The 24,569-nt window shown below is 42.6% G+C and overlaps 1 protein-coding gene across 1 annotated transcript in view; it reads left to right on the top strand.

Moving 5' to 3' along the window:
- The window catches only part of LOC126467803 (Fanconi anemia group I protein-like), a 269,273-nt gene that overhangs the window by 7,864 nt on the left and 236,840 nt on the right, over positions 1-24,569 (top strand). Inside the window, exon 2 of the mRNA XM_050096494.1 lies at positions 10,379-10,489. Coding sequence (XP_049952451.1) covers positions 10,379-10,489 — 111 coding nt within the window. The remainder of the gene's footprint in view (positions 1-10,378; positions 10,490-24,569) is intronic.

Here is a 24,569-nt window from a genome sequence, read left to right as displayed (position 1 = left end):
TGATACCTGTTGTGAAACTTAGTGTGTACATTTGTTTGGCTTTCTGGGAACTACACCCTGGTCCATCATACATAAAATGCATGTCTTCAAGTTCTTGTCTTGAGTAATGCTACATCAACAACAACCAGGTGTGAACTGTAAACAGTGGTAAACCTTATGGTAGGTACATCAGTTGATTGATTGATTATTGTTTTTAGGTAATGGCACCAACACCAACTACTGTGTAGTTTGGTAGTCTTTCTAGTAAGACATTGTGATAGATCAGTGCTACACTACAATTTTTCATAGATGATGTGGAACATTTAGAGAGACCACACAGTACAAGAGAAAATTAAAGAATAATACTAATTTGTTAGAAGTAAGTTAAAAAAAAGCCCTATGTATTATGTGCATATGTTTTCGTTTAATCCCCATACAGTGCTTTTACTGATTGCATGTTGCCACTTGTACATTATTTATATGACGAGAATCAGGTGTTGGTTAATTTTATCTCAAGATTTAATTTCTTTGGATGATCTAAAGTGAGATTATTAGCTAATAAATTTGAAAATACTGAGAAGATAAACATTTGATTCTGATTGAAACACATACAAGGAGCTTGCTCTAGTAGTAGTTTTGCACAGTAGTGAAACTTGGCAAACTGAAGTGGTGAGCAGATGTGTCCCCCTCTCTCTACCCTGCTACTTAAAACGGAGTACCTACAGACTTCTTTACAAAATTATACTGACCCTTCCACAGCTCTTTTTTAAATCATTGATGATGCAGTGTGCAGACATGGTCAAGGAGTTTTAATTTTTCACTGAATGTGTTAACACAGTATAAGAGTACAAAAAGTAGCAATTAACGTAACTAACACTTGAATACAAAAAGTGGTGGGATTTGTAAGTTGTGATGATGAGAATAAAAGATTGCCAAGAGTTTACAATACACTTTATCTGACTTTGAGGCAGGATGGAGGTGTTGTACTTAGTGAGAGAAATCATTGGAATTCTTTTTAGGAGCAGGGCTGGAAAACACAAGAAAGGAGCATGTTATGAGGTGGCAATGATAGTATTGTAATATTACTCCTAAAAGCAGGGCGTAATGAGTAACCACATAGAAAATGTCACACTTTAGCTTATTGCAGAAAAAGTTGTATGCAATGTCCGTGTTATTTACAGTCTCAAAATCAGAAACCTGTACAGCTGTAGGTTTTTTACATGTAGGGTAAAGGTGTCACATTCTGAGAAGGATTTCATGACAACTTCTGCGTCATATTGTTGTGTGATTACTAAATTAGTCTTTAATAAAGAAGATTGCGACAGTTTATCGTTTTTTTTTTTTTTTTTTGAGAGAGGGTGTGCATTCCACAATGACAGAAATTGATTTTGTGAATTTGGAAAAAAAAAATTGTTTATTGGAAATGATCTGTGTTCTAGTTGTCCTATGGAAGGCTAAAACATTATTGCAATAAACTTAGTTACAACATTTCTAGAGACTGGTCAGACCCTCACAATTGGTTCAATTACAGCAGCAGACAATACAAGGTGGAATCCAAAATTTTCGGGACTGGTGCTGCCATGTGGAGTGGCATTCTGCTGGGAGGACATGTTGCGTGTCCACAGTGATTTCCGTAATACTCTGTATTTGGTGTGTGGCAATTTTATGATGGATCCAAGAACAGAGCAGCATGTATGTATCAAATTCTGTGCGAATCTCGGGAAAAGTGCTACGGAGACCCTTGCAATGATTCAACAAGTGTTTGGGGGACAGAGCGTGAGCTGTACGCATACGCTCTCAAAGACCCAAAAAAGCGAGACAGGTGAAGAGCAAAGTTAAGAGCATGATCATTATTTTCTTCGGTACCAAGGGAATTGTGCACAAAGAATTTGTCCCACCCAACCGAACAGTGAATTCTGCCTACTACTGTGACGTTTTGCGACAGCTTCGTGAAAACGTGTGGCAACGACGGCCCGAACGTTGGCGTCAAGGGAACTGGCTGCTGCATCACGACAACGCTACCTGTCACATGTTCTTGCTCATCATGACCTTTTTGGCGAAAAACAACATGGCGGTTGTACCCCACCCACTGTACTCACCAGATTTGGCACCTTGCTACTTTGCGCTATTCCCAAAACTGAAACTCAAGTTGAAAGGCCCATGGTTCGACACTCTAGAGGTGATTCAAGAAGCATCGCTGGCAGTGATAAACACCCTCGAAGAACACCACTTCCAGAAAACGTTTGACCAGTGGCAGAAGTGATGGGACTGGTGTGTACGTGCGGGTGGGAACTACTTCGAGGGTGAATCTGACAATTTGTGCAAAGGTAAGGTTTTCAACAGATGGCAGCACCAGTCCCAAACATTTTGAATAGTGCCTTGTATTGTGTATTGCATTCACTGACAGAGCAACAAGTAACCATGCTAAAAAATACAATAAACATTAAGGAAACACATTATGCAGTGATTGGTGATGGCACAGGGTTATTACACTGTGACCCTAAACTGAATAGTAACAGAGTCTTCTGCACTTCCAAAATTAATACAATCCACAAAGGCTACAAATAATCACATTGCACCAGCCACAAAGCAACACCACTGAAACGCTGTTCTTGGCCATGGGATGAATTGATTATTGTTTGTAAGCTGCTAGAAATTGCCCAGATTGCTTTCAAGGGACTGGAAGCTGCTATGAACAGGTGTGTTTGCCAGGATACTGAGAGACAGTTATCACATACATCGAAGCTATCTCAATTACTGTCTCCTTCTATGGATACTGTCTCCTCTCCAGGAAGTATTAGTTGACTTGACTTGACTGACTGGTGTGTGCCAGTGATAGGTCTAAGGGCTCTGGTGCAGGGCAGGCGAGGACCAAGGAGAACTGAGGGTGGAACACCCAGATCTATAAAAGAACTAGTGTGAGGTGTTGCTTCCCCCTATAACTGAAACATAGCCAATGTGACACTCATCACATGTTGTGAAACCTGCTGTGTCCTGTGTCAGATAAAGCAAAACAATAGGGGTCTGTTTGAATAACAGTATCCCATAGGGAAGTGGTAGAAAGGAATAGGAAGGATCACCTTCTGCACTCAGTGTGTATGCCTGGAGACCCCATTCAGCATGGAAGAGGCTTTTCTGCCTGTCATTAGAGGAACAGGATTCAGCAAACTGCAGATTGTGACACACGTTGAAAGGAACAATGTCCCTCATCTGATCTCAGAGCGCGTAATTAGACCATGCTTAGCATACTTAGATGAGGTTGGGATGATCAGCCTTGCTCACAAAATTTTGATGAAACTAACAATCTGCAGCATTGTTCCAGAACTGCTTGTGGCCTCCTGGTGATGCGTCAGGTGGAAGGCTTGAAGCAGAGACAAGGCTTGAAGCAGAGACATAGAAGATCCTGTGACAAATTAGACTGGAAAATCTTATGCATCTTCCAGTTGGGCATCTTACAAAAACATTTTTAGGCATTCGTCCATTCTAAGGACATTTCCAAGCCAGGCTATTTTGCTGCTTTTTATTGTTCTTATGTCAGCTCTTTGTATGAGTGATCTAGGTCATTGCTTGTTCTAGATCTCCAGAAACCATTGTTATCCTGAACTGCCCCAAAGATCTTGCGCAGAACACTGCATTCAAATGTTCTGAGCTGCCGTCCATCTGTACTCGTTAGTGTCCATATTTCACATCTGTAGGTTACAGCTGACCTAATCATGACCCCATAGGGTCAGCAATTTCGTAAAAGTGTGGAAGCACCTATTACCACCCAAGGTGCACTGTTTTATTTCAGTTGACATGGAGTTTGTCTTTTGACATTACATTCCAGGTAGTCAAAGTTCTGCACATGAAAATTGAAGCGAGCTGCTAGTAGTTTATCCAAGTTATTATTTTCCTTCCTGAAGAAATTCATGCACTTAGTCTTCATTTCATTAACAGTAAGGCTTCTAGGTAGTGTGATTTCTTTCAGCTCATCTATTGTTCTCTCTAGTGAAACTCTTCTTCTACTAATAATTGCTACATCATCAGCATATGCACATATCTGGGTTGACTTTTGTGCCTATGTAACCAGGGATTTGAAGAAAAACATTGTAGAGAGGATGTCCCCTTGTCTGACTCCTGTACTAATGCTAAACCATTTACTGAGTCCTCCATCCACTCACACTGCAGTCTTGGGACCAGTGAATGTTGCTTGAGTAAGTGAAACATACCTAGGTAGTATTCCAAGCAGTAGCAAATCATTTAGCATTCCTGCCCTAACAAGAATACCAAAGGCCTACTTGAAGGCAACATAGGAGTTATACTCATAAGCCTTTTCTTTTATTTGCCTCTGCACAAATATCTGATCCGTTGTTGACCTATTAGACAGAAATCCATTTTCATATTCTTCCAGAATCTCTTCTGCTATGGAACTAGCTTGTTGTGAATAATATTGGAGAGAATCTTATAGGTTACGTTCGTCAGGTTAATTCCTCGGTAAGTGGAACAAGTCTGTCTCCTTCCTTATGGATTGGTTGGTTGTAGAAATTGTAAATAGCCTTTTGCTCCCTGTATTTTACCCCTCCTACCTTCAGAATTTCAAAGAGAGTATTCCAGTCAACATCGTCAAAAGCTTTCCTAAGTCTACAAATGCTATAAACGTGTTTGTCTTTCCTTAACCCATTTTCTAAGATAAGTTGGAGGATCAGTATTGCCTCATGTGTTCTTACATTTCTCCTGAATCCCAACTGATCTTCCCCAAGGTCGGCTTCTACCATTTTTTCCATTCTTTTGTAAAGAATTCGTGTTAGTATTTTGCAACCATGAATTATTAAACTGATAGTTCGGTAATTTTCACACCTGTCAGCAACTGCTTTCTTTGGAATTGGAATTATTATATTCTTCTTGAAGCCTGGGGGTATTTTGCCTGTCTCGTACATCTTGCATACCAGATGCAAGAGTTTTGTCATGACTAGCTCTCCCAAGGCTATCAGTAGTTCTGACGGGGCCTTGTTTCGACTTAGGCCTTTCTTAGCTCTGTCAAATTCGGCATTTCCTTAAGGGATAAAATTTTTCGTTCTATGTTCAAACATATGATGATTAATAGTCCACTCCCTCACTCCCTGTTTGCACTTGCTTTTGACATAGCACACAGCAAGCTTCCCCACGTGTGAAGTGTGTCATGTTGACTCAGTTTCACTGAGAGACAGTACCTGAGACTTGTTAGTGGAATGGGTGTAGTAGATCCTTGCCTCCCCTCTACGCGCCCCTAAACCCATCACTAGCAATCTAGTAAACAAGAGGTGATAGTTCCTTCATTTTCTGAAAAAGAGACGGTATCCACAGAAGAGGACAGGAATTGAGGGACCTTTGATAAAGTTCTGGATGTCTTGTTATTTAACATGATATAGCTTTAGTGTTTGTTGTATTTATTTTTTTAAATCTTACTATTCTGTTTCACATATTTTATCTGCATTATTGTTGTTTATGATCCCGCTTACGATAAAGATAGTACCTGAATCTCCCCCCCCCCCCCCCCCCCTTCCTCCCTCTTTTCCTCCGCAGTAAAATGCATGTAAAGTAAAAATACTTGCTCGTATATTGCAGCACGCTAGCTGGTGAGACATAGAGGTGGGCCAGAACCAGATTGAATCTGCATGGCTTATTAGTGACTGCGGTCAGTAATCTGGCCAGAACGAGTGTGGTTTTTAGGCAGTTTCTCCCATTTGTTTACCCAAATGATGGTCTGGTCTCCAATTTCAACCCAGAAAATATGATATGCAAACAGTTAAAATATGATCACATACAGAACAAAGTTTACACAGTTCAGACAGGTGTCACCCAGGGCTTCCCATCTTTTGGTGACTGGCCATTGGGGTAACAGGAATTGGATCCAGCCACAAAGCTAAATAAAATAAATTTACCACATCTCGAGTACAGCAAACCCTCTATTGGGCAGGGTTAACACTAGGAAGAAGAAGAATAGCTTTACTAAGCATCTTCGTTTAAAGGGAATGGTATGCCTTGCCTTCCTATGAGCTTCAACTGATTTACCCGACCATTTACATAGGCACCAACTGTTTAATGTGGACTCAAAATTGCAGGGGAACTCGACATTTTTCACATGTACAAATCATTCCTTGATCTGATAGAAACTGTAAGTTACAGAAAAAGTGAAAACATGTAACTTGACTCTAATTAAATTTGCTCCTCCTTTTTTGCCATTTCTAATAATTCTACTACACCCCATTTTATTTTATTTAACTCCTTTTCAAATCAACTAACCTATCTTTGGTTCTACAACTCTGAAATTTAATGTGATTAAATAAAGTATTGGAAGCAGTGGTTTTCTATGGTCTGTGCTGTTCGCTGGTTCATGTAGCAAGACACAGGGGGAGAAGTACCTTGGTGTACCCCATAGCCTGAGCCCATTGCCTATGTTGCTTCAGTTGTCTAATTCCAATAGCTTCATCTATTTTCCTCTAGACAGGAATGCTGACGTTTCAGGAATTCACACGTTGTAGTAGGAGCTTACAGATGGTACATTAGCCTGCCAGGACCCAAAGAGTTTTGTGAGGCATCTTAACAGTGTCAGTCATCAGCAGATGTATGGTCACAGCAGATTCTGATGAGATCTTAGTGCTTCTGGATCTCCAAGAGTGCAATCAACATGACAAGTTCATACACTGATGACATGTCAGCAGAGCCCTGAAGCCAGCAGTCAGATCTGTGATTTCACATTCATTTAGCCATTGTCATCACTAACACACTTGACTAAGAAGATTCTAGACTTTTACACACTGTGTTGTTTGCACTACAGCTTGCTAAGCAACCCATCCACATTTGTTCTCCATGAAGTGATCCTTAAAGATTGTTACCTTATTGCTTGAATGTTTGGATTGGATGTTGGGATATACCCTGGTTGATTCTGTCCTTCCTCTCTTTGATGGAGTTGTGGGCTGCACCCCCCCCCCCCCCCCCCTCCCCTGCCCCTCGTGTCATAGAAGTCACATTTTGCAGGATTATTAAAAAAAAAAAAAAAAATCTAGATTTTGGGAGTAATGCTGGATGAGGTGTACAAAGCTATTCTGTGTATGAAGGAAGGGAAGGATTTTGAAGATGGTGGTGTTTTCAATAGAAATGATTAAACTGAGAGGAAAAGTTGTACAAAAAGTACTTGTAAGATTATTTACATAATGTCAGCGAAATAAGACAGTTCCTGAAAACTGGAACAACATTGTAATATGTAAACTTCACAAAAAATGGGGAAAACAAGACACAGTAACTACAAAATGATCAACTTTCGCTTCTTCTCGTACAAACTAAACTAAACTATCTCTGAACAAGTCTCAGGAAGACCCTAATGGTACTGATCCACTGCCGTGTCATCCTTGGACTATGGGTGCCACTGGATGTGAATATGGAGAGGCATTTGGTCAGCACACCAGTTTTCGTGACCAGAGCCACTACTTCTCGGTCAAGTAGATCCTCAATTGGCCTCACAAGGGCTGAATGCATGACCACATGCATAGGAAAAACCTTATATTTTAACCAGGTAAAGGAGAAAGTGGGGTAGAAATGTTTAGAGCGCAGTGAGCTGCATTAGAAAATGAAACAGTGTGTATGACCTACCACTTTGTCTGTCCGGTATCAAATCCCAGTTTGAAAGTCCGCTGCAGGACACGGAGACCTCACTGCAGGCCGCTAGAGGGCACTGCTATAATCTGTGAGAACTGCTGTCGTTGCTACAGCACTGGCTACGGAGGCACAGCTGTCCTGTCAACCTATCAACACCTGTTTCTGCCTTTTAAAGCCAGCAAAACCTCCGCCCGGTCAGTCAGACATTTGGTCCTGATTTCACTGTGCTATTGTATTGATCTCGTTAACGTTGTTGTTTTGCTTCTGTATTCACTACGTCTTAGATATTTTTATCCAGGTTTACTTGTCAGACTTGTTATTCCGCCTGAAGTGAAATTAAGAGCATTGGTGCAATGGGCATTCCACTGTCAAATGCAAAGGATAGAGTGAATAGATGGTAAGAGTACATCGAAGACCTCTATGATGGGGAGGAATGGTCTGATGATGTGATGGAAGAAGAAATTGGAGTCAATATGGAAGACATAGGGGATCCAGTATTAGTATCACCATGTAAAAGGGCTCTGAAATATGTGAGATCACATAAGGTAGAAATGATAGGTAGCATCCCACCAGAATTTGTAAAATCATTTAGAGAAATGGCAACCAAAGAACTATTCAAGTTGGTGTGTAGAATCGATGAGAGTGGGGGTGTACCATCAGACTTTCGGAAAAATATCAGCCACACAATTCCAATGATACCAAGGACAGACAAGTGTGAGAACTATCACACAATCGGCTTAAAAGCTCATGCATCCAAGTTACTGACAAGAGTAATTTACAGAAGCAATGGAAAATAAAACTGAGAATCTGTTAGATGATCATCAGTTTGGCTTTAGGAAAGGTAACGGCACCAGAGAGGCAGTTCTGACATTGCTCTTGATAATGGAAGGAAGACTGAAGAAAAATCAAGACATGCTCATAGGATTTGTTGACCTAGAAAAAGTGTTCAGCAGTGTAAATTGGTGCAAGATTTTCAAAATTCTGAGAAAAAAGAGGAGTAAGCTTTGGAGAAGGACAGGTAACATAAACTATGAACAAGAACCAAGAGAGAACAATAAAACTGGAAGACCAAGAATGACGGTTTCAGATTAAAAAGAGTGTGAGTCAGTGATGCAGTCTTTCTTCCCTATTGTTCAATCTGTTCATCGAAGAAGCAATGACCGAAATAAAGAAATAAAAGAATGAGTTGACGAGTGGGATTAAAAGTCAGGGTAAAAGGATGACGATAAGATTTGCTGATGGCACTGCTATCCATAGTGCAGGGGAAAAAAAATTACAGGACCTTTTGAGTGGAATGAACAATCTAAGTACAAAATATGAATCAAGAGTAAAATGGCAAAAGACAAAAATTATGAAAAGAAGCAGAAACGAGAATAGAGAGAAACTCAACATTAAATTTGGTGAGTGTGAAGTAGACAAAGATAAGGAATTCTGCTATCTTGAAAGCAACAAACGCGTGAAGGATAAAGCAAGGAGAACATAAAAAGCAGACTATTGCAGGAAAAGAAGACATACCTCGCCAAGAGAAGTGTACTGGTATCAAAAATTATTCTTAATTTGTGAAAGAAATTTCTGAAAATATGTGTTTGGAGCACAGCATTGTACGATAATGAATCATGGTCCATGGGAAATTGAAGCAGAAGGGAATTGAAGGTTTTGAGATATGGTGCTACAGAAGATTCTTGAAAATTAGATGGACTGATAAGATAAATTGGTGAGGAAGAAACATGTGGAAAACACTGACAAGAGGAAGGGTGACGGTGAAAGGATATGTGGTAGATGTTACGGAATAACTTCCATGGTACTACAGCGTAAAAACTGTAGTAGACAACAGAGTTGGAATACATCCAACAGCTAATTGAGGACATAGGATGCAAATGCGACTTTGAGATTAAGAGGCTAGCGCAGGAGATGAGTTTGTTGTGGCCTGCATCAAACCAGTCAGAAGACTGATACTCTCAAAACAACTCATAATTTAGTTTTATTCCTATAGCTACATTTGTTGACATGCTCTTTTGTTTCCTGTTGCTGAGATACGACTGCATCGATGTAAGAGAAATTTCTGTAGTATCATAACATTTTCATTTCATTAGAAGAATTTTATGACCCACACAACAGAAGGACTTGGGAAGAAAGTTGCTAATGGGTAATTTTTCTTATTTTAGCACTAGTATTGAGTAAGTTGGCTGAAGTATATTGCTGTCCCTGTAGAGAACCAGTGTGGAAGGCTGGTTTGCAGAAAAGTATGCCTACTTTAAAATTAGTAGTTAACTACTGTTAAATTAAGTCCAAACACTCTGGCACACACAATACTTTTACTATTTTACTGTTAGCCTGAGATGATAAAAAGAGATTATTAATTGCTGTTTGTGTGCTATTGCGATAATAATACACATTGCAATTAAATTAGCTACTCACGACATCTGATAAAGTTACACAAGATGGACCATCTTACAGGACAATTGTCATTGTTGGAACTGTGTGTCTGTTGTTTTTGTTCTTCACATTTGTTCTTTTATCTATCATATTTTGCTCTCACATTTGTGGCAAACTTGCAGTTTTAAATCTTAAAATCGGATAAAACTCCATTATAAAATATAAGTTAATGTCATATTTCCTTTTTTATTTCTTTTCTTGTTTGACAATAGGATTTAATTGACCTTGGTTTAAACTATGGAAGTGTAGCCATTGCTGATATCTTCTGTATGACAGTGTTTTCAAATGCCTATGTGTGCAAGTGACTTGTCTCGCGATATGATTTATTTATTTAAAGTTTCTGTTTCAGGTGACTGCCATCATTACAAAAATATGCAGATACCAAACAGCTCCTGAAATTCTTACCTTCTTATTTCAGGCTACACATTATGGTGGAGCATCAGAAATTACAAGCTTTAGAGTAAGTTCAATAAATGCAATTTTCTTCTTATTTAATTGGTTCCCGCAGTATGCAAAGAGAGATTAAGAGTATCAGGTTGGTACTTTCTGCTTGCCACAACCGTATAAATAGAGCAAAGTGACTCTTAAAGAACTATCGTAAATATTAAGTGATCTTTTTCTAAAAAAAACGGTAAAGTTTAAACAAAGAGAACGTATGAATGAATACCATATAATTCGCATAAACAAGAGAAATAGCCCAATATTATATGTTTACATGGTTATTTATTGACTTCTGGATAAGTCACATAATTTAAATATTAGACAATTATGCTACAAAATGAAATAAAGGAAAATGAACACATAATATTGACAATAGCGAAACTTAATGTAAAATTTGTTGGGAGAATTCAGAGAAAGTCAGGACACCAGTGTGATTGATTTTAAGCCTTGGAATTTGGAACATTGTCAAGTAGGCTTGCCCCCAAATATCCAAGGAATTCAGAGAACCTTTGCTTGGATTGTAACAGGGTGACATAGCCGATACAATAGTGCTGCTGAGGTTTGCGGGGAACATTAATGAAATGTTTGTAAAAAAAAGGCATCATTAGGTAATCTGTTGTGAAGCCATAGTGTAACTGTATTACAATATCAGTAAGCAGATGATGATGCTCCAATTGTCTAAATGTGTAATTGATTTAATTTAAAAACACCATTACTGCAAACCATGTTTTTAAATTATATACCTTTGAATAACTGATGTATCATAATCGTGGTACTTATAACCATTGGATAAGTTTAGAGAACAACTTCCTAAAAAATAATTCCATGGCCTGCATTGCACATCTTGCAAAGGGACCACAAAATAAATTCTGGATGGGTAAGTACCCATTGTGCACAGACGACTAAAACAAGCGAACACCAGGACAGACTAAATTATTTTGTTCAGAGAGTGAATCTTTCGTACGAGTAGCATTGTCAAAAATTTATGAATGGTGTAACTATATTTAAGAACTGCTAAATTAAGAACAGACTAGCTTATAATGTTCAAGCTTCTGTGCCTGGAATAGTGAAGTCACGCGTAACATCCATGGTACTTGGTCATCTGTGTAGTGTGCATCGGCAGCATTTTCACACATCTGTAGTTGTCAGGTTTGTTGGGAGAGGGAGGGGGGAGGTAGACTTGATTGTATGGAATATTTTTAATATTTTGGAAGGTGGATGGCAACTTATAAGTAGCCATAAAAAGTTCTAGTTCCAACCCTGTCGCCTTGCCCCCAGGTGTGGGTGTACTAGATACTTGTATAACTTTCCTGTCATCTTATTGGCATATTGTTGTATGAGACATGCAGTCTCTTTTAAATTTTAGTCACTGATTCCATGCTAATACAAAGGGGCGGCAGACTTATCTCTGGAACAATTCTCAGTCTGCGTGATCTGCTTCCTTTATGGCAGTTCTCTCGTAGGCAGTTTTGAATTGACCAGAGTTTCATGTTATAATTAGCCTGAGTTATACACTCAACGACAAAAAAAGGTGGCGCATCACAAAAGGGTTATACAAATTCGTCACTAAATGATATTCATTCAGGTGTTGAAAAAAAAAAATGCAAAAATGTAAACTTTGGCGGCCAGTGGATAAGCGTGTGACTCTATAGCAAAGTTTCGCAGCACAGTTGGCGATTATAGAAAACAGGGACATATTGATATCAGGGCATAAAGTCTCAGTGAATTTAATTTCGTGTAGTCAATTGCACAGTAACTATGCCTCGCAGACAGGTGCATGAACAATATATACAGATGTCACCATTTCATAGGACATGTAGTTGGGCTCAAAGAAGCCAGTTGGAGTAATCAGTGAATTGCTCAATATGAATAGGAACGATGCCACTATTTGATGATATTGGCAGGAAAGGATGAACCGTGGCTGAACACAGCATCAGGAACAAAGCGGTTGACGTAGGGAGATGATGGAATGGGAGACCGAGGAATCGGAGAGGGACTCGGAGCACTGAATTCATCATTATTATGGGTCCAGTGTGCAACTAGTGTTTCAGTGACCACAGGCATCGTTAATAGGTGACTCACAGAAAAGGGGCTTAGCTCACGTGTCCCTTGCACTGATTACCATTGAGATTTGTACTCCAGCAAGCCCATTTGGAGTGGTGTCACACACATTTGGCATCGAATATCATTTACTTGTGTAGAATAGTATTCAGTGACCAGTGAATATGTATCTGGAGATGCCATACAGCGGTGGGATACTAACCTACCTGTCACCTGCCATACAATCCAACAAACAGGAGTTAAGGTTTGGGATGCCATTTTATGCCAACCTCTTTGGTTGTCATTTATGGCACCCTTATAGCACAGCAGTATGTTGGCAATATTCTATGCCCTGTTTTGTTGCCCTTCATGGCAAGCCATCCTGGGCTTACATTTCAGCGAGGTAATGCCTGCCTACACATGACAAGAGTTTCTACTGCTTGTCTTCATGCTTTCTAAATCCTACCTTGGTCAACAAGTTTGCCAGATCATCTCCATAACTGAGGATGTTTGGAGCATTATGGGCAGGACCCTCAAACCAGCTTGGGATTTTGATGATCTACCGTGCCAGTTGGACAGAATTTTGCAGAATATCCCTCAGAAGGCCATCCAACAACTATATCAATTAGTGCTAAGCTGACTAACTGCTATCATAAGGGCCAGAGGTGGACCAACACATTTTTGACGTGCTCAATTTGTGAAGCTCTTTCTCATGAATAAATCGTATGACTCCTCTGAAATTGTAATCATTTGTTTCCTTCTACATTTACATCACATCTATGGATTTCAGCCCCATTCAGATAATTCCATCATGGCATGTCTTTTAAGTGTACTTTCAGATCCATCAAAATATGCTAAGTTTGGATTTAATAGAATTTTCCTTCCATTTCAAATAGTTGTTGTTGGATGATTATCTGTATCTCGTTGCAGTTAAGACTTTGATAACTGAGCCCATGTTTCACTTGTCAGAATTTGATGCTAGCACTCTAACTACAAATTGATGGACTCAGAAGAATCATTTTGTTTTCCATTATACAGTATTAGTAAAAACCAAAAAATTACATCGATCTTCATAATAATTGTAGTGAACTTGACAAAAACTGAAATACTGCTGGCCAAAGTCTGCACTCAACTGCTTCAAAATCGAACTGCTCATAACTACCTCTTAACAGAACGCTACAAAGACTACCTCCTGTGATTATTGCTATGAAATATTAAATAAGTTGTCAACAGTTTGTATTTTATTTTACTTTCTTGAGCTCAATACATTAATTAGGTTGCTATTAAAAGTTTGTGTTTTACAAAAGGTCACATGTATAATTAATTTCCAAATTAAATGAAATTATCTGCCATAAATACAATTTGTAATCTGTTATGGATTTCGTATGGAAACAGTTCATTAATGATGGAATGTCGAGGATGGAATAACAGTAATATGAAAAGGATTGGTTGCTACTTGCTATGTAGAGAAAACATTGAGTCACAGACAGGTGCAGTGAAGAGAACTGCTAAAAATTTAAGCATTCAGGCAAAGGAGTTCTTCCAGAATAGAAAACACTCATACATGCACACAGCTCACATGTATGTGTCCACTGGCCCCAGCATCTGGAGACAGTGGCCATGTCTTTGTGTTTCTTATTTCGAAATGAGGACTCTTTTCGTCCACTTTTTTTTTTTTTTGTCCCAAACCGTAAATGTTTAGCAGTCTTATTCACTCTGCCTGTCTGTGACTCGACGCCACCTTTAAGTGGTGAGTGCCAACCTATCCTTTTCATACTTTTGTTTCTTAGCAATACGTATATTTAATATTTTAATTCGAAAGTTATTACTTTTTCACATATGGAGCATGGGAAGAATGATTGATTGAATGCCTCTGCTTGTGCTGTAATTATTCCAATCTCATTCTCACAGTCCTTATGTGTACAATATGTTGGGGATGTAGTATATTTCCAAAGTCATAATCTAAAGCCGGTTCTTGAAACTTTGTTAACGGGATAGTTTTCATCTATCGTCAGTATCTCTGTGACACTTTCCCATGGATAAAACAGACCTATGACCATGCGTGATGTCTTTATCTGTAAACATTCAGTATCCTCTATTAGCCCTATTTGGGATGGGTCCCACACACTTGAGTAATTTCTAGAGCCAGTCACACGAGTGATTTGCAAGCAGTCTCCTGTGTAGATTGATTGTACTTCCCCAGTATTCTACCAGTAACTTAAGTCTATCATGTGCTTTACTCGCTACTACTTCTGTGAGCTGCTCCTGTACTAATAATAAATCTGTGAAACTGTCATCTATGTTTATCTTTGAACACGCTGATCTCCAAAACTACTAGATGAATTTTTGTGGGGTTTTCAAAGGTCACTTGATCATAGTAGAGGCTTCAGTTCATCAAAATCAGGTCATGGAAAAAAAAAAAAAGTTCCATATCTCCTCCGAAACCACTGGAGCCATTTCAACTTAACTCGGTACACATATCACTTACTGTCTGGAAGGAATTGGAGTGGGGATGAGAACCACTTACCTATCAAAGGGGTGGGTATGGAAAAGAAGTATAGGCCACGACGTGCAAATATCCAGTATTTAAGAGTGAGAGAACTTAGTGACCTTAATAAACTTCACACAAAATTTCAAAGATTTATGAAGCTTTTTATCACTGACACATCACACAAAATGATGAAAGGAAAAAAAGTTTTATCACTTACTACATTTTTTCTCTTCATGCAGTAAAACTGTCATATCAGGGTTGACTTCATGACATTTACATTGCTTTTTTGCTACTTACTCTGTTCATAGTACATTTTGCAGACAGTAACCACATATGCTGCTGAATGTACCCATTGAGATAGACATGGGGAGGACTAGATGAACAGAGTGAGGGGAAGGCAGCGGTGGGCTGGTAGAAATACATACTAGGGGAATGCTGGGTACTCGGCTAAGTTACATAATAAAATTGAATAATTAGCTGAAAGTTGTATAAACATGAAATAGAAGTGAAAACTAAGTCCTTATAGAAGTAAACATACGAATAAATGAAGCATTAAATACATACAATGTGCAAATAGAATTATGCACTTGTATATTGAAAATGCCAGTTGACTTGATATTGATCAATACAATAAGTGTTATCCCACTTTGCCACATTACAATGTCTTTCTGTGAGCTGCTTGGTTTGTCACTCTTCCTTTGCAGTTACTTTCTTTTGCCTGTAACTTTTCATGTGGTGATACAGTAACTGTTTAAGATGTCTGGAAGTTGTTTCTCCCAGTTGCTGATAAGTTATTCAAAATGCTTTTGTTACTGCACACAAAAGAGTGATGGCTCCTCAACTGCACCAACATTTAAAGTATTTTATGAGAAATATATGAAGTAATGAGAACTGGTTCCCATAACGTTTCTGATGTGCCGTTGGTGACCTTAGCTGTGCCTTTTTCCCTCGTATGTGTAAAATTTGTCACAATATGATACTTACTGTTTGTCAAGTTGCTTATGCTCGAACAGCATACTAAATCCCACACCAAGAATGGATAACTTAGATGGTGTTCTACCTATACATTTGCTTGTGCTAATGATCTAATATATACAGTTGACCAGATGACAATGATGTGTATAATCTGTATTACAGGCAGCGGAGCTTCCCTGCCTCTGTGCTTTAGCAATCTGCCCTCTAAATTACATATTACATTGTGGAAAAGTAAAAGAGTCCAATCATTATCCTGGTGATGCCCATTTTTCTTTACCGTTGTTTCGTCTCGTGCCAAGTTCCACAATCAAACAAACTGCAGAACTGTAGAAGTCATTTGGATTTTCAGGCTCCAACTTCTGCAAAATACAATATTTATATATTTATTTAGATTTTTTTATTTATTATTTACACCCCCCTCCCCAGTGGGGGCTCACCGCTCTTTAGTGGGTTCATGCTTGGCTACCATGAGACGCCATTCTTTGCAGCATCTTTTCCCTTCCATGCTGAAAGTCTCTCCTCTTGCCATCCTTTTTCCCCCTCCCTAGGGGAACATGTCTGAGATGTTGTTGGGAATGTGTTCTGCGTTTTCAGCAGCCTGACGTCAGAACAGTCTCTCCACTGTTTTTCGTTCCTTTTTCTTTCTTCATCCCCCTTCTCCTGTCTTTCCTCCACTTCGGCATTTGAGATTCTTCATTTTCGTCTTCCTCCCTGTGCATAACAGGTGACTGGGTAACACGTAATTCCCAACCCCGGGTAGACAGGTAGGGTTCGCACATACATGGTACTGACCAGGCCAGCTCTTACCTCCGCAAATTGCCAATTGGTCCCTCTGTCAGGTGTTCAGAAGATGTTATCTGAGATGTGAACAATCACCGAAGGCAGGTGCATCCCTGTCTGATTGGGGGACCCCTGAGTAAGAAGTCCAATCATGAGGGATTTTCTCGCGATGAGCCAGTCATCATCTTCACAGTCTACGTCTACTAAACATAAACAGAATGAGGTTAATGTTTGAAAGACCCTTCCAGCTGCACCATGGTTTCACATAGTGGAGCCAATCAGTCATTTGCTATGGTAAATCTGTTTGTTATTCAGAAATCCTCCTTTCGTTTATGCAGTGGTACTTTGCTTTTGTAGACTACTTCTGATTCTTGAGCACAACAACTGTTTGCAGCTTTGCTCCTCCACGGCTATCATGTTCGTGTTGAGGGTCATCGAATGCTGAATTCTTTGGTTTGACCAAGGCAGAAATCCAAAAGTACCTCTCTGATCAGGGCATCACTGCAGTCCATCGGGTGATGAAAAAGGTAGATGGATCTTTAGTGCCCACACACACTCTTTTTCTCATGTTTGATAGAATAACACTTTCATCAAAGATTAAAGCAGGCTATGGAGTAATCACAGTCCGACTGTACATTCCGTACCCGATGCGCTGCTACCAGTGTCATTGTTACAACCACACTTGAATGTCTTGTTGACACCGGCCAAATGTGTAACATGTAGTAGAGATGCTCACGAGGGCGATTGTCCGCCTCCTCCCTGCTGTATCAATTGCATTGGCGACCATGTAGCATTCTCACGAGATTGTCTCATATATCTCAGTGAGCGGGCTGTCTGGGAGATCTGGGCAAACATAAAAGTGCCTTACGCTGTCACTCGCAAGTTGGCTAATCAGAAACCCTGCATTTTACCATCCGGCACTTACAGTACCATTCTCACTCCACAAAGGACATGGCCACGTAGGCGTGCAACCTCAAATTTGTCCCCACTGTTGTAAAATCACCCAGTGTGACTGTAGCTTATCTGGCTCCTCCTCCACCAGCTCTGCAACAAGCCACCAAATTTTTGCTTAAAGAGGCGAAGTCACCTGCTACACAGTCGGCATGCCAGAGAGGACAGAAGGAATATTCCCACGAAGATTTTTTACATCCCTCCAGGCAAAAAACATCTGAATCGTCATATGCCACTTGCAAAGGCTCCAAGAAATTAAACAAAGGCAAACAGTCTTCTCCTTCGCTGACTCAGGGATCCCCTTCACCAGTGTTGCCATGTGATGCCGTCACCTGACTGACATTAGAGTCCCCGGTGTGCACCGCAACAGTATTTCTGCCCTGGACTCTGTGGACCAACAGAGGGAGAATGCGGACATCTCTATAGATCTCGTGGAACAAGATCCTCCAGCCTTTGCAACCCTGCAACCTGTAGCAGTGAGTCTTCGAACGCTGGCACTCGACAGCCACTGAAATGACACGCCTTCATTTTTTCCCTTGTCTCCCTCCTCCTTCCATTTTTTCCTCGACATTACCCTCCTTCAATGGAATGTTTGCAGCCTTTTCCCTTTGTACTGCTTACATCCCTCTGTCATTCGGTGTCACCAGGGCAGACTTCCTCCAGCTTTTTGGGCAAATTCCTCGTCCTTTTTTATTGCTCGGTGACTTTAATGTGCACCATCCACTTTGGAGCTCTTCCAGGACCTGTCACAGAGGTGTACTGTTGGCTGATCAACTCAACTTCATCTGCCTTAACCCTGGAGCACTCATGTTCCTTTCAGGCTCCATACACACCTGTTCCCATTTGGACCTCTCGTTCTGCACTGCCCAGGTTGCCCATCATTTCAAGTGGTCTGTTCTCTCTGAAACCTACTGGAGTGACCATTTCCCATGTGCTGTCCGTTTGCTGACTCTTACCCCACCTATGCGCACACCCAAATCACTGCTTTCTAAGGCGACTGTAGGCTTTACTACTTCCTGGCGACATTCAACAAACATTATCCTTACTGCTGCAGAACGTTTCTTTCCTCGCACTTTGTCTTTACTGCACCGTGTCCCGGTCTTCTGGTGGACTGAGGCCTGCTGTGACGCAATTCGCGCACTGAGACATGCTCTCTGCGTTTTTAACCATCATCCTACGATGGCCCCTCCAGGGGGTCCACAACTCTTTTGTGGATACTTGCATGGTGAGCATGGGGCCCTGAACTATTGCAGCCTTCGTTCTTTCCAGAGCTGCATTTCCTTCCCCTTCCCCTCCTTTCCTCTCCTTGCTTATGTTGGCCCCCGCTATCCTGCTGGTTATGTTGGTTTTGCAATTTAGCTTTGTTGCGTAATCACCACCTCCTTTTGGCACTCCCTGGTCCCCCTCTGGGGTTTGACCTCCATTACTAAATTTCTCTTCCGTAGTATGAGCCATTTGGGGAAGAGCACCATACCTAGTGTCTCCGACGTGTGCCCTCCTAGTTCATTCCATCTTTTCTTTTACGTCGTTGTCTGATGCTAGGGTGCATAGCCAGCATGGTAGCCAGCCCGTGTGGTGGGGTCGCTATGTACCCATTTGGTTGAGTCCCCTCCACACACAGGGATCACACTTCCGATACCTGAGCTGTGACCACCTCATGCAAGCCTTGGAGTGGTTGCTCCTTATCCTGGAGCATCGGAACTCCGGGCAATGGCTGCCGTGTCAGATGGTCCTTGCTGTGGCTGGGTGGCACCCGTGAGGAGAGCGCCTGATCGGATTGGGTTGTATCAGGGCGGACACTATGCAAATGAAACGCATACGGGTCCAGAACTCTGGCCGTTCTTCTGCGGCTGTCTCTCTGCGTGGAACTGATTCTTCTAGTCCTGCTACTCCTGCCCCTTCAGCCTTCCCTTCCATGGCTATCCCCTCGGAAGAGGGTCAGGCTCGTCGGCTAAGGGCAAAGCCTTTCCCCCGCTATCTGGTTTGCACCAGAACTGATGGGGATACTTTCACCAATACCAAACCTTTATTCTTTGTGTAACACATTGTAGACAAGTTTGGCGAAGTGGACTCCCTGTGCAAGATGCGGTCGGGTTCGTTGCTGATCAAAACTGCTTCAGCTGCCCAGTCTGCGGCCCTTAGCACAATTCCTGTGTCCATTACCCCCCCACCAGTCTCTAAATATGGTTCAAGGTGTGATTTTTCACAGGGACCTCATCCTTCAAACTGATGAGGAACTTCGAGACAATCTCGGACGGCGGGGTGTCACTTTGTTCGGCGTGTTCAGAAGGGTCCTAAGGACAATCGCATTGATACTGGTGCCTTTATCCATGCCTTTGAAGGGGATACCCTCCCTGAGAAAGTAAAGATTATGGGTTATCGATGTGATGTGAAGCCGTACATCCCACCTCCTATGAGGTGTTTTAAGTGCTTGCGTTTTGGACACATGTCTTCCCGCTGTTCGCAGGCCCCTCTCTGTGGTGACTGTGGACGTCCACTCCATGAGGGGTGTCCCTGTGTTCCCCCTCCTGTGTGTGTTAATTGTCACGGCAATCATTCTCCACATTCACCAGATTGCCCGGTATAAAAGAAGGAAAAGAAGATACAGGAGTATAAGTCCCTTGATCGTTTAACCTACACAGATGCTCGTAAGAAGTATAAACATCTTCACCCTGTGTCCATGACGTCTAGTTATGCTTTAGTTACATCTTCACCCATTCCTCCCCATTCCTTACCCCAGTCCCGGACCCCTCTCCTCCCCCCCTCCCCTGCGGCTCCCACACCGTCTCCTCTGGGCGCCGCTCCCCCTCCCCAGCCGAAGTGTCCCACTCCTTTGGTGTCTGCCGGTCAAGGGTGCCCTTCCTGAGATGCCCCTTCCTGGCACCTTCCAGGCCAAAGGTCTGCTGCCATGCGACGACTGCGAGAACTGCGGTCTGTTGGCCCCCAGGTCGCCCGATCTCTTTCGGTTCCCGATCTTGCTGCAGCTGGCTCCTTTATGCCACACAGCCCTCCTCGATCTCAAACAGAAAAGAAGAAGAAACATAAGTCCCGGGACAAAGAGCCTCTGGTGTCACCAGAGGTCCCATCCCCAGCTTCACAACCAGATTCTGACCTGTCGTTCGTGGATGTCGCCCCCTCCTTGTTGGTGACGGGTGGTGACCTGGTGGTATGACTGCCTTTAGCCTGTTCAACCCCCATTTAAATCATCGTTCTGTGGTTATCCAATGGAATTGTAATGGATACTACCATCACCTTCCGGAGTTGAAATCCCGTATTTCGTCTTACTCTGCAGCTTATGTGGTTCTACAGGAATCTCATTTTACTGATGATCACTCACCGACCCTGTATGGGTTCCGTGTTTTCTGTCGAAATCGGGTCGGACCCCTGTGGCCTTCTGGTGGCGCTAGTATGTTGGTCCATACAGACATTTCTAGCACATGGATTCCTCTTCAAACTACATTGGAAGCGGTTGCTGTTAGGGTCCACCTGGACTCTGAGGTCACGGTTTGCAATCTTTGTCTCCCTCCTGACAGGACTCTAACACCTGCTGCCTTAACTGCCCTTCTTCAGCAACTTCCTCCTCCCTTCCTCCTTCTCGGGGATTTTAATGCTCATCATCCCTTGTGGGGCAGTGCATTTCCATCTAGACGAGGTCTTCTCTTAGATTAGTTTATTACAGACCACGACTTGTGCCTTCTTAATGATGCCCTACTCAATTCAGTGTCGGTCATGATACCTTTTCTGCCATTGATCATTCTTTCTTCTCTCTCTCTCTCCTCCCTTCATTACACTGGTCGCCACACGATGACCTTTGTGATAGTGACCATTTCTTGTTGATTCTCTCTCTCCCTTCCCACTCCCTGATAGACAGGTTACCTCATTGGTCTTTCCAACACGCCGATTGGCCTCTATACACTGCATAGGCCGTGTTTTCTCCCTCTTTGTCGGGTTGTATTGATGACGTCCTACATGACGTGTCTGACGCGATTGTTCGCGCTGCTAGCCTTGCTGTACCGTGCTCATCTGGACCGTTTCGTCCCTGGCAAGTCCCGTGGTGGAGTACGGCTGTTGCCATTGCCATCCGTGATTGCCATCAAGCTTTGGAACACCTTAAGAGGCACCAATCCATTGCCAGCCTTATTACCTTTGAACGCCTTTGCGCTAAAGCCCGTTATTTAATCAAACAGAGCAAACGGATATGTTCGGAACGATTTGTTTCTTCCCTCGGTTCTACTGTCCCAATGTCACGGGTGTGGCCTACACTTCGCTCTCTCCAAGGTTACCATCGGCAGTCCACCCTCCCAGGCCTTCACCTCCCAGATGGCCTTTGTACAGACCCGTTGATTCTTGCGGAACATCTTGCAACCCACTTTGCTATGGCATCAGCATCAGCCTCCTATCCGGCTGCTTTCCTTCACCGGAAACAGCGGGCCAAAGCTTCCAACTTATGTTTTACCCCTTGTAAGTCATAATGTTACAACAAACCTTTTACTGAATGGGAATTTCTTTCCGCACTTTCTTCTTCTCATGATACGGCCCCTGGCCCAGACTCCATTCATAACCAACTGCTTCAACAAATCAGTGCTCCACAACAGCAACATCTTCTCCGGGTGTTTAACCGTATCTGGCTCCAGGGTGACTTCCCTTCTCAGTGTAGGGATAGGATTATGTTTCCTGTCCTTAAGCCTGGTAAGAACCCCCTATTTGTTGACAGCTATTGGCCAATTAGTCTGACCAATGTTGTTTGCAAGTTATTTGAACGGATGGTAGCCCGTCGGCTCAATTGGGTCCTCAACTCTCGGGATCTATTGTCCCCTTGTGGCTTCCGAGAGGGACTGTTTCCGATCGATCATTTACTTCGCTTGGAATCCGCAGTTCGGTAGGCTTTTTTCCAGTGCTGCCATTTGGTTGCAGTATTTTTTGACCTTCGCAAGGCCTATGACGCATTCTGGCGCCATCACATCTTACTTACACTTCATCAGTGGGGTCTCCGGGGCCCATTCCCGATTTTTATCTGCCAGTTCCTGTTCCATCGGTCATTCAGCGTTTGGGTTGGTACTGTTTTTAGTTCTCCACGGACCCAGGAGATGGGCATTCCACAGGGTTCTGTCTTGAGTGTACTTCTTTTCCTCATTGCTATTGATGGACTTGTGTCCTCTGTCAGTCCTTTGGTTGCCCCTGCCCTGTATGTGGATGATTTCTGCATTTGGGTTAGTTCCTCATCGATGGCCTCTGCAGAGTGGCAGCTCCAGGGAGCTATACAGCGTGCCTCTGCGTGGACCCTCTCACACGGGTTTCAGTTCTCTCCTTTAAAATCGCGGGTGGTCCACTTCTGTCACTGTACTACGATCCACCTTGATCCAGAGCTCTATCTTGATGCACGACGATTGCCTGTGGTCCCACGGTTTCATTTCCTGGGTCTTCTTTTCGACAACAAGCTCACTTGACTGCCCCATATCATACTTCTGAAGGTAGGATGTTTCCGTAAACTCAATGTCCTTTGCTTCCTTGCCCACTCCTCTTGGGGTGCGGACTGTTCCCTCCTTCTCCGTCTTTATCGTGCTTTAGTTCTGTCTCGCTTGGACTATGGTTGTCAAGTTTATGGTTCGGCTGCTCCTTCCACACTGCATGTGCTGGATCCAGTCCATGATTGTGGTATCCGTTTGGCCACCGGTGTCTTCCCTGCTAGCCCTGTTGATAGTCTCCTGGTTGAAGCTGGGATCCCCCCCTTTCTGTTCGGCGGTCCCAGCTTCTGGTGTCTTATGCACTCGTTGTCCATTCCTCTCCTACTCATCCTTCCTATTCTATCCTGTTCCAAGACCATGGATGTCGCCCACCTGATTCCCGCACTCGGGCGGGTTTACCAGTTGGGCTCCACCTTGTGTCTCTTTGCCGTGATTTTCAGGTTCCTTCTTTGTCCTGTCTTCCTCGCTCCCTCCCCTCCACCCTTCCTTGGTTAGTTCCTCGGCCTCTAATTCGGATGGATCTCCGCCGAGGTCCAAAAGATTTCATCCCCCTGATGGTGTTCCGTTCCTTTTTCCGCCGAATTTTATGGGAGTTTCGGGATGCTGTTGTTTTTTACACTGATGGCTCTAAATCTGCTGATCATGTGGAATATGCCTTCATTTCCTCTGTTGGAATGGAAAATCATCTGCTGCCACCTACATGTGGGATGTTTACTGTGGAATTGATGGCAGTTTCCCGGGCCCTCACCTTTGTTAAACAGTCCCAACACAACCACGTTTTGTTATGTACGGACTCAATGAGTGGCCTTCTGGCTATTGACCAGTGTTTTTCGCGCCATCCCTTGGTATCTGCCATCCATGACCATCTCGCTGATATTCACCATGCTGCTTGTTCCGTTGCCTTCCTTTGGGTCCCTGGCCATGTGGGTATCCCGGGTAATGAGCTCGCTGATCGTTTGGCTGGGGGAGCAGTCACTTACCCCCCCCCATTTTCTGTAACCCCTCCTGCAGTGGATTTAAGTCTTCACATCAAATCCCACTTCGCACAATCATGGGCCAACTCATGGGAGGCTACTTCCCTGTCTAATAAACTTCGTGCGATTAAGGTGACACCAGGCTCGTGGCGTTCTTCCTTTCGCCTCTCCCTAAAGGACTCGACCACGTTGTGTCGTCTTTGCATTGGCCATAGCAGGCTGACCCATGTTTTTTGCGTGATGAGCCACCCCAACTTTGTGGTTGTGGAGACTTCCAGTCAGTAGCCCACATTTTGGTTGAATGCCTCCTTCTTTTGGATCTGCGTACTAAGTACAGTCTCCCCCGTACTTTACCCTTGATGTTGGCTGACGATCCCGGATGGTCGACCTGGTTCTCGGTTTTCTCCAGGAAAGTGGTTATTA

The sequence above is a fragment of the Schistocerca serialis genome, chromosome 1, assembly GCF_023864345.2.
Source record: "Schistocerca serialis cubense isolate TAMUIC-IGC-003099 chromosome 1, iqSchSeri2.2, whole genome shotgun sequence".
Classification (NCBI taxonomy): domain Eukaryota; kingdom Metazoa; phylum Arthropoda; class Insecta; order Orthoptera; family Acrididae; genus Schistocerca; species Schistocerca serialis.
Note: the sequence above shows the minus strand (reverse complement) of the source record. Positions and strands in the feature narration are given on the sequence as shown.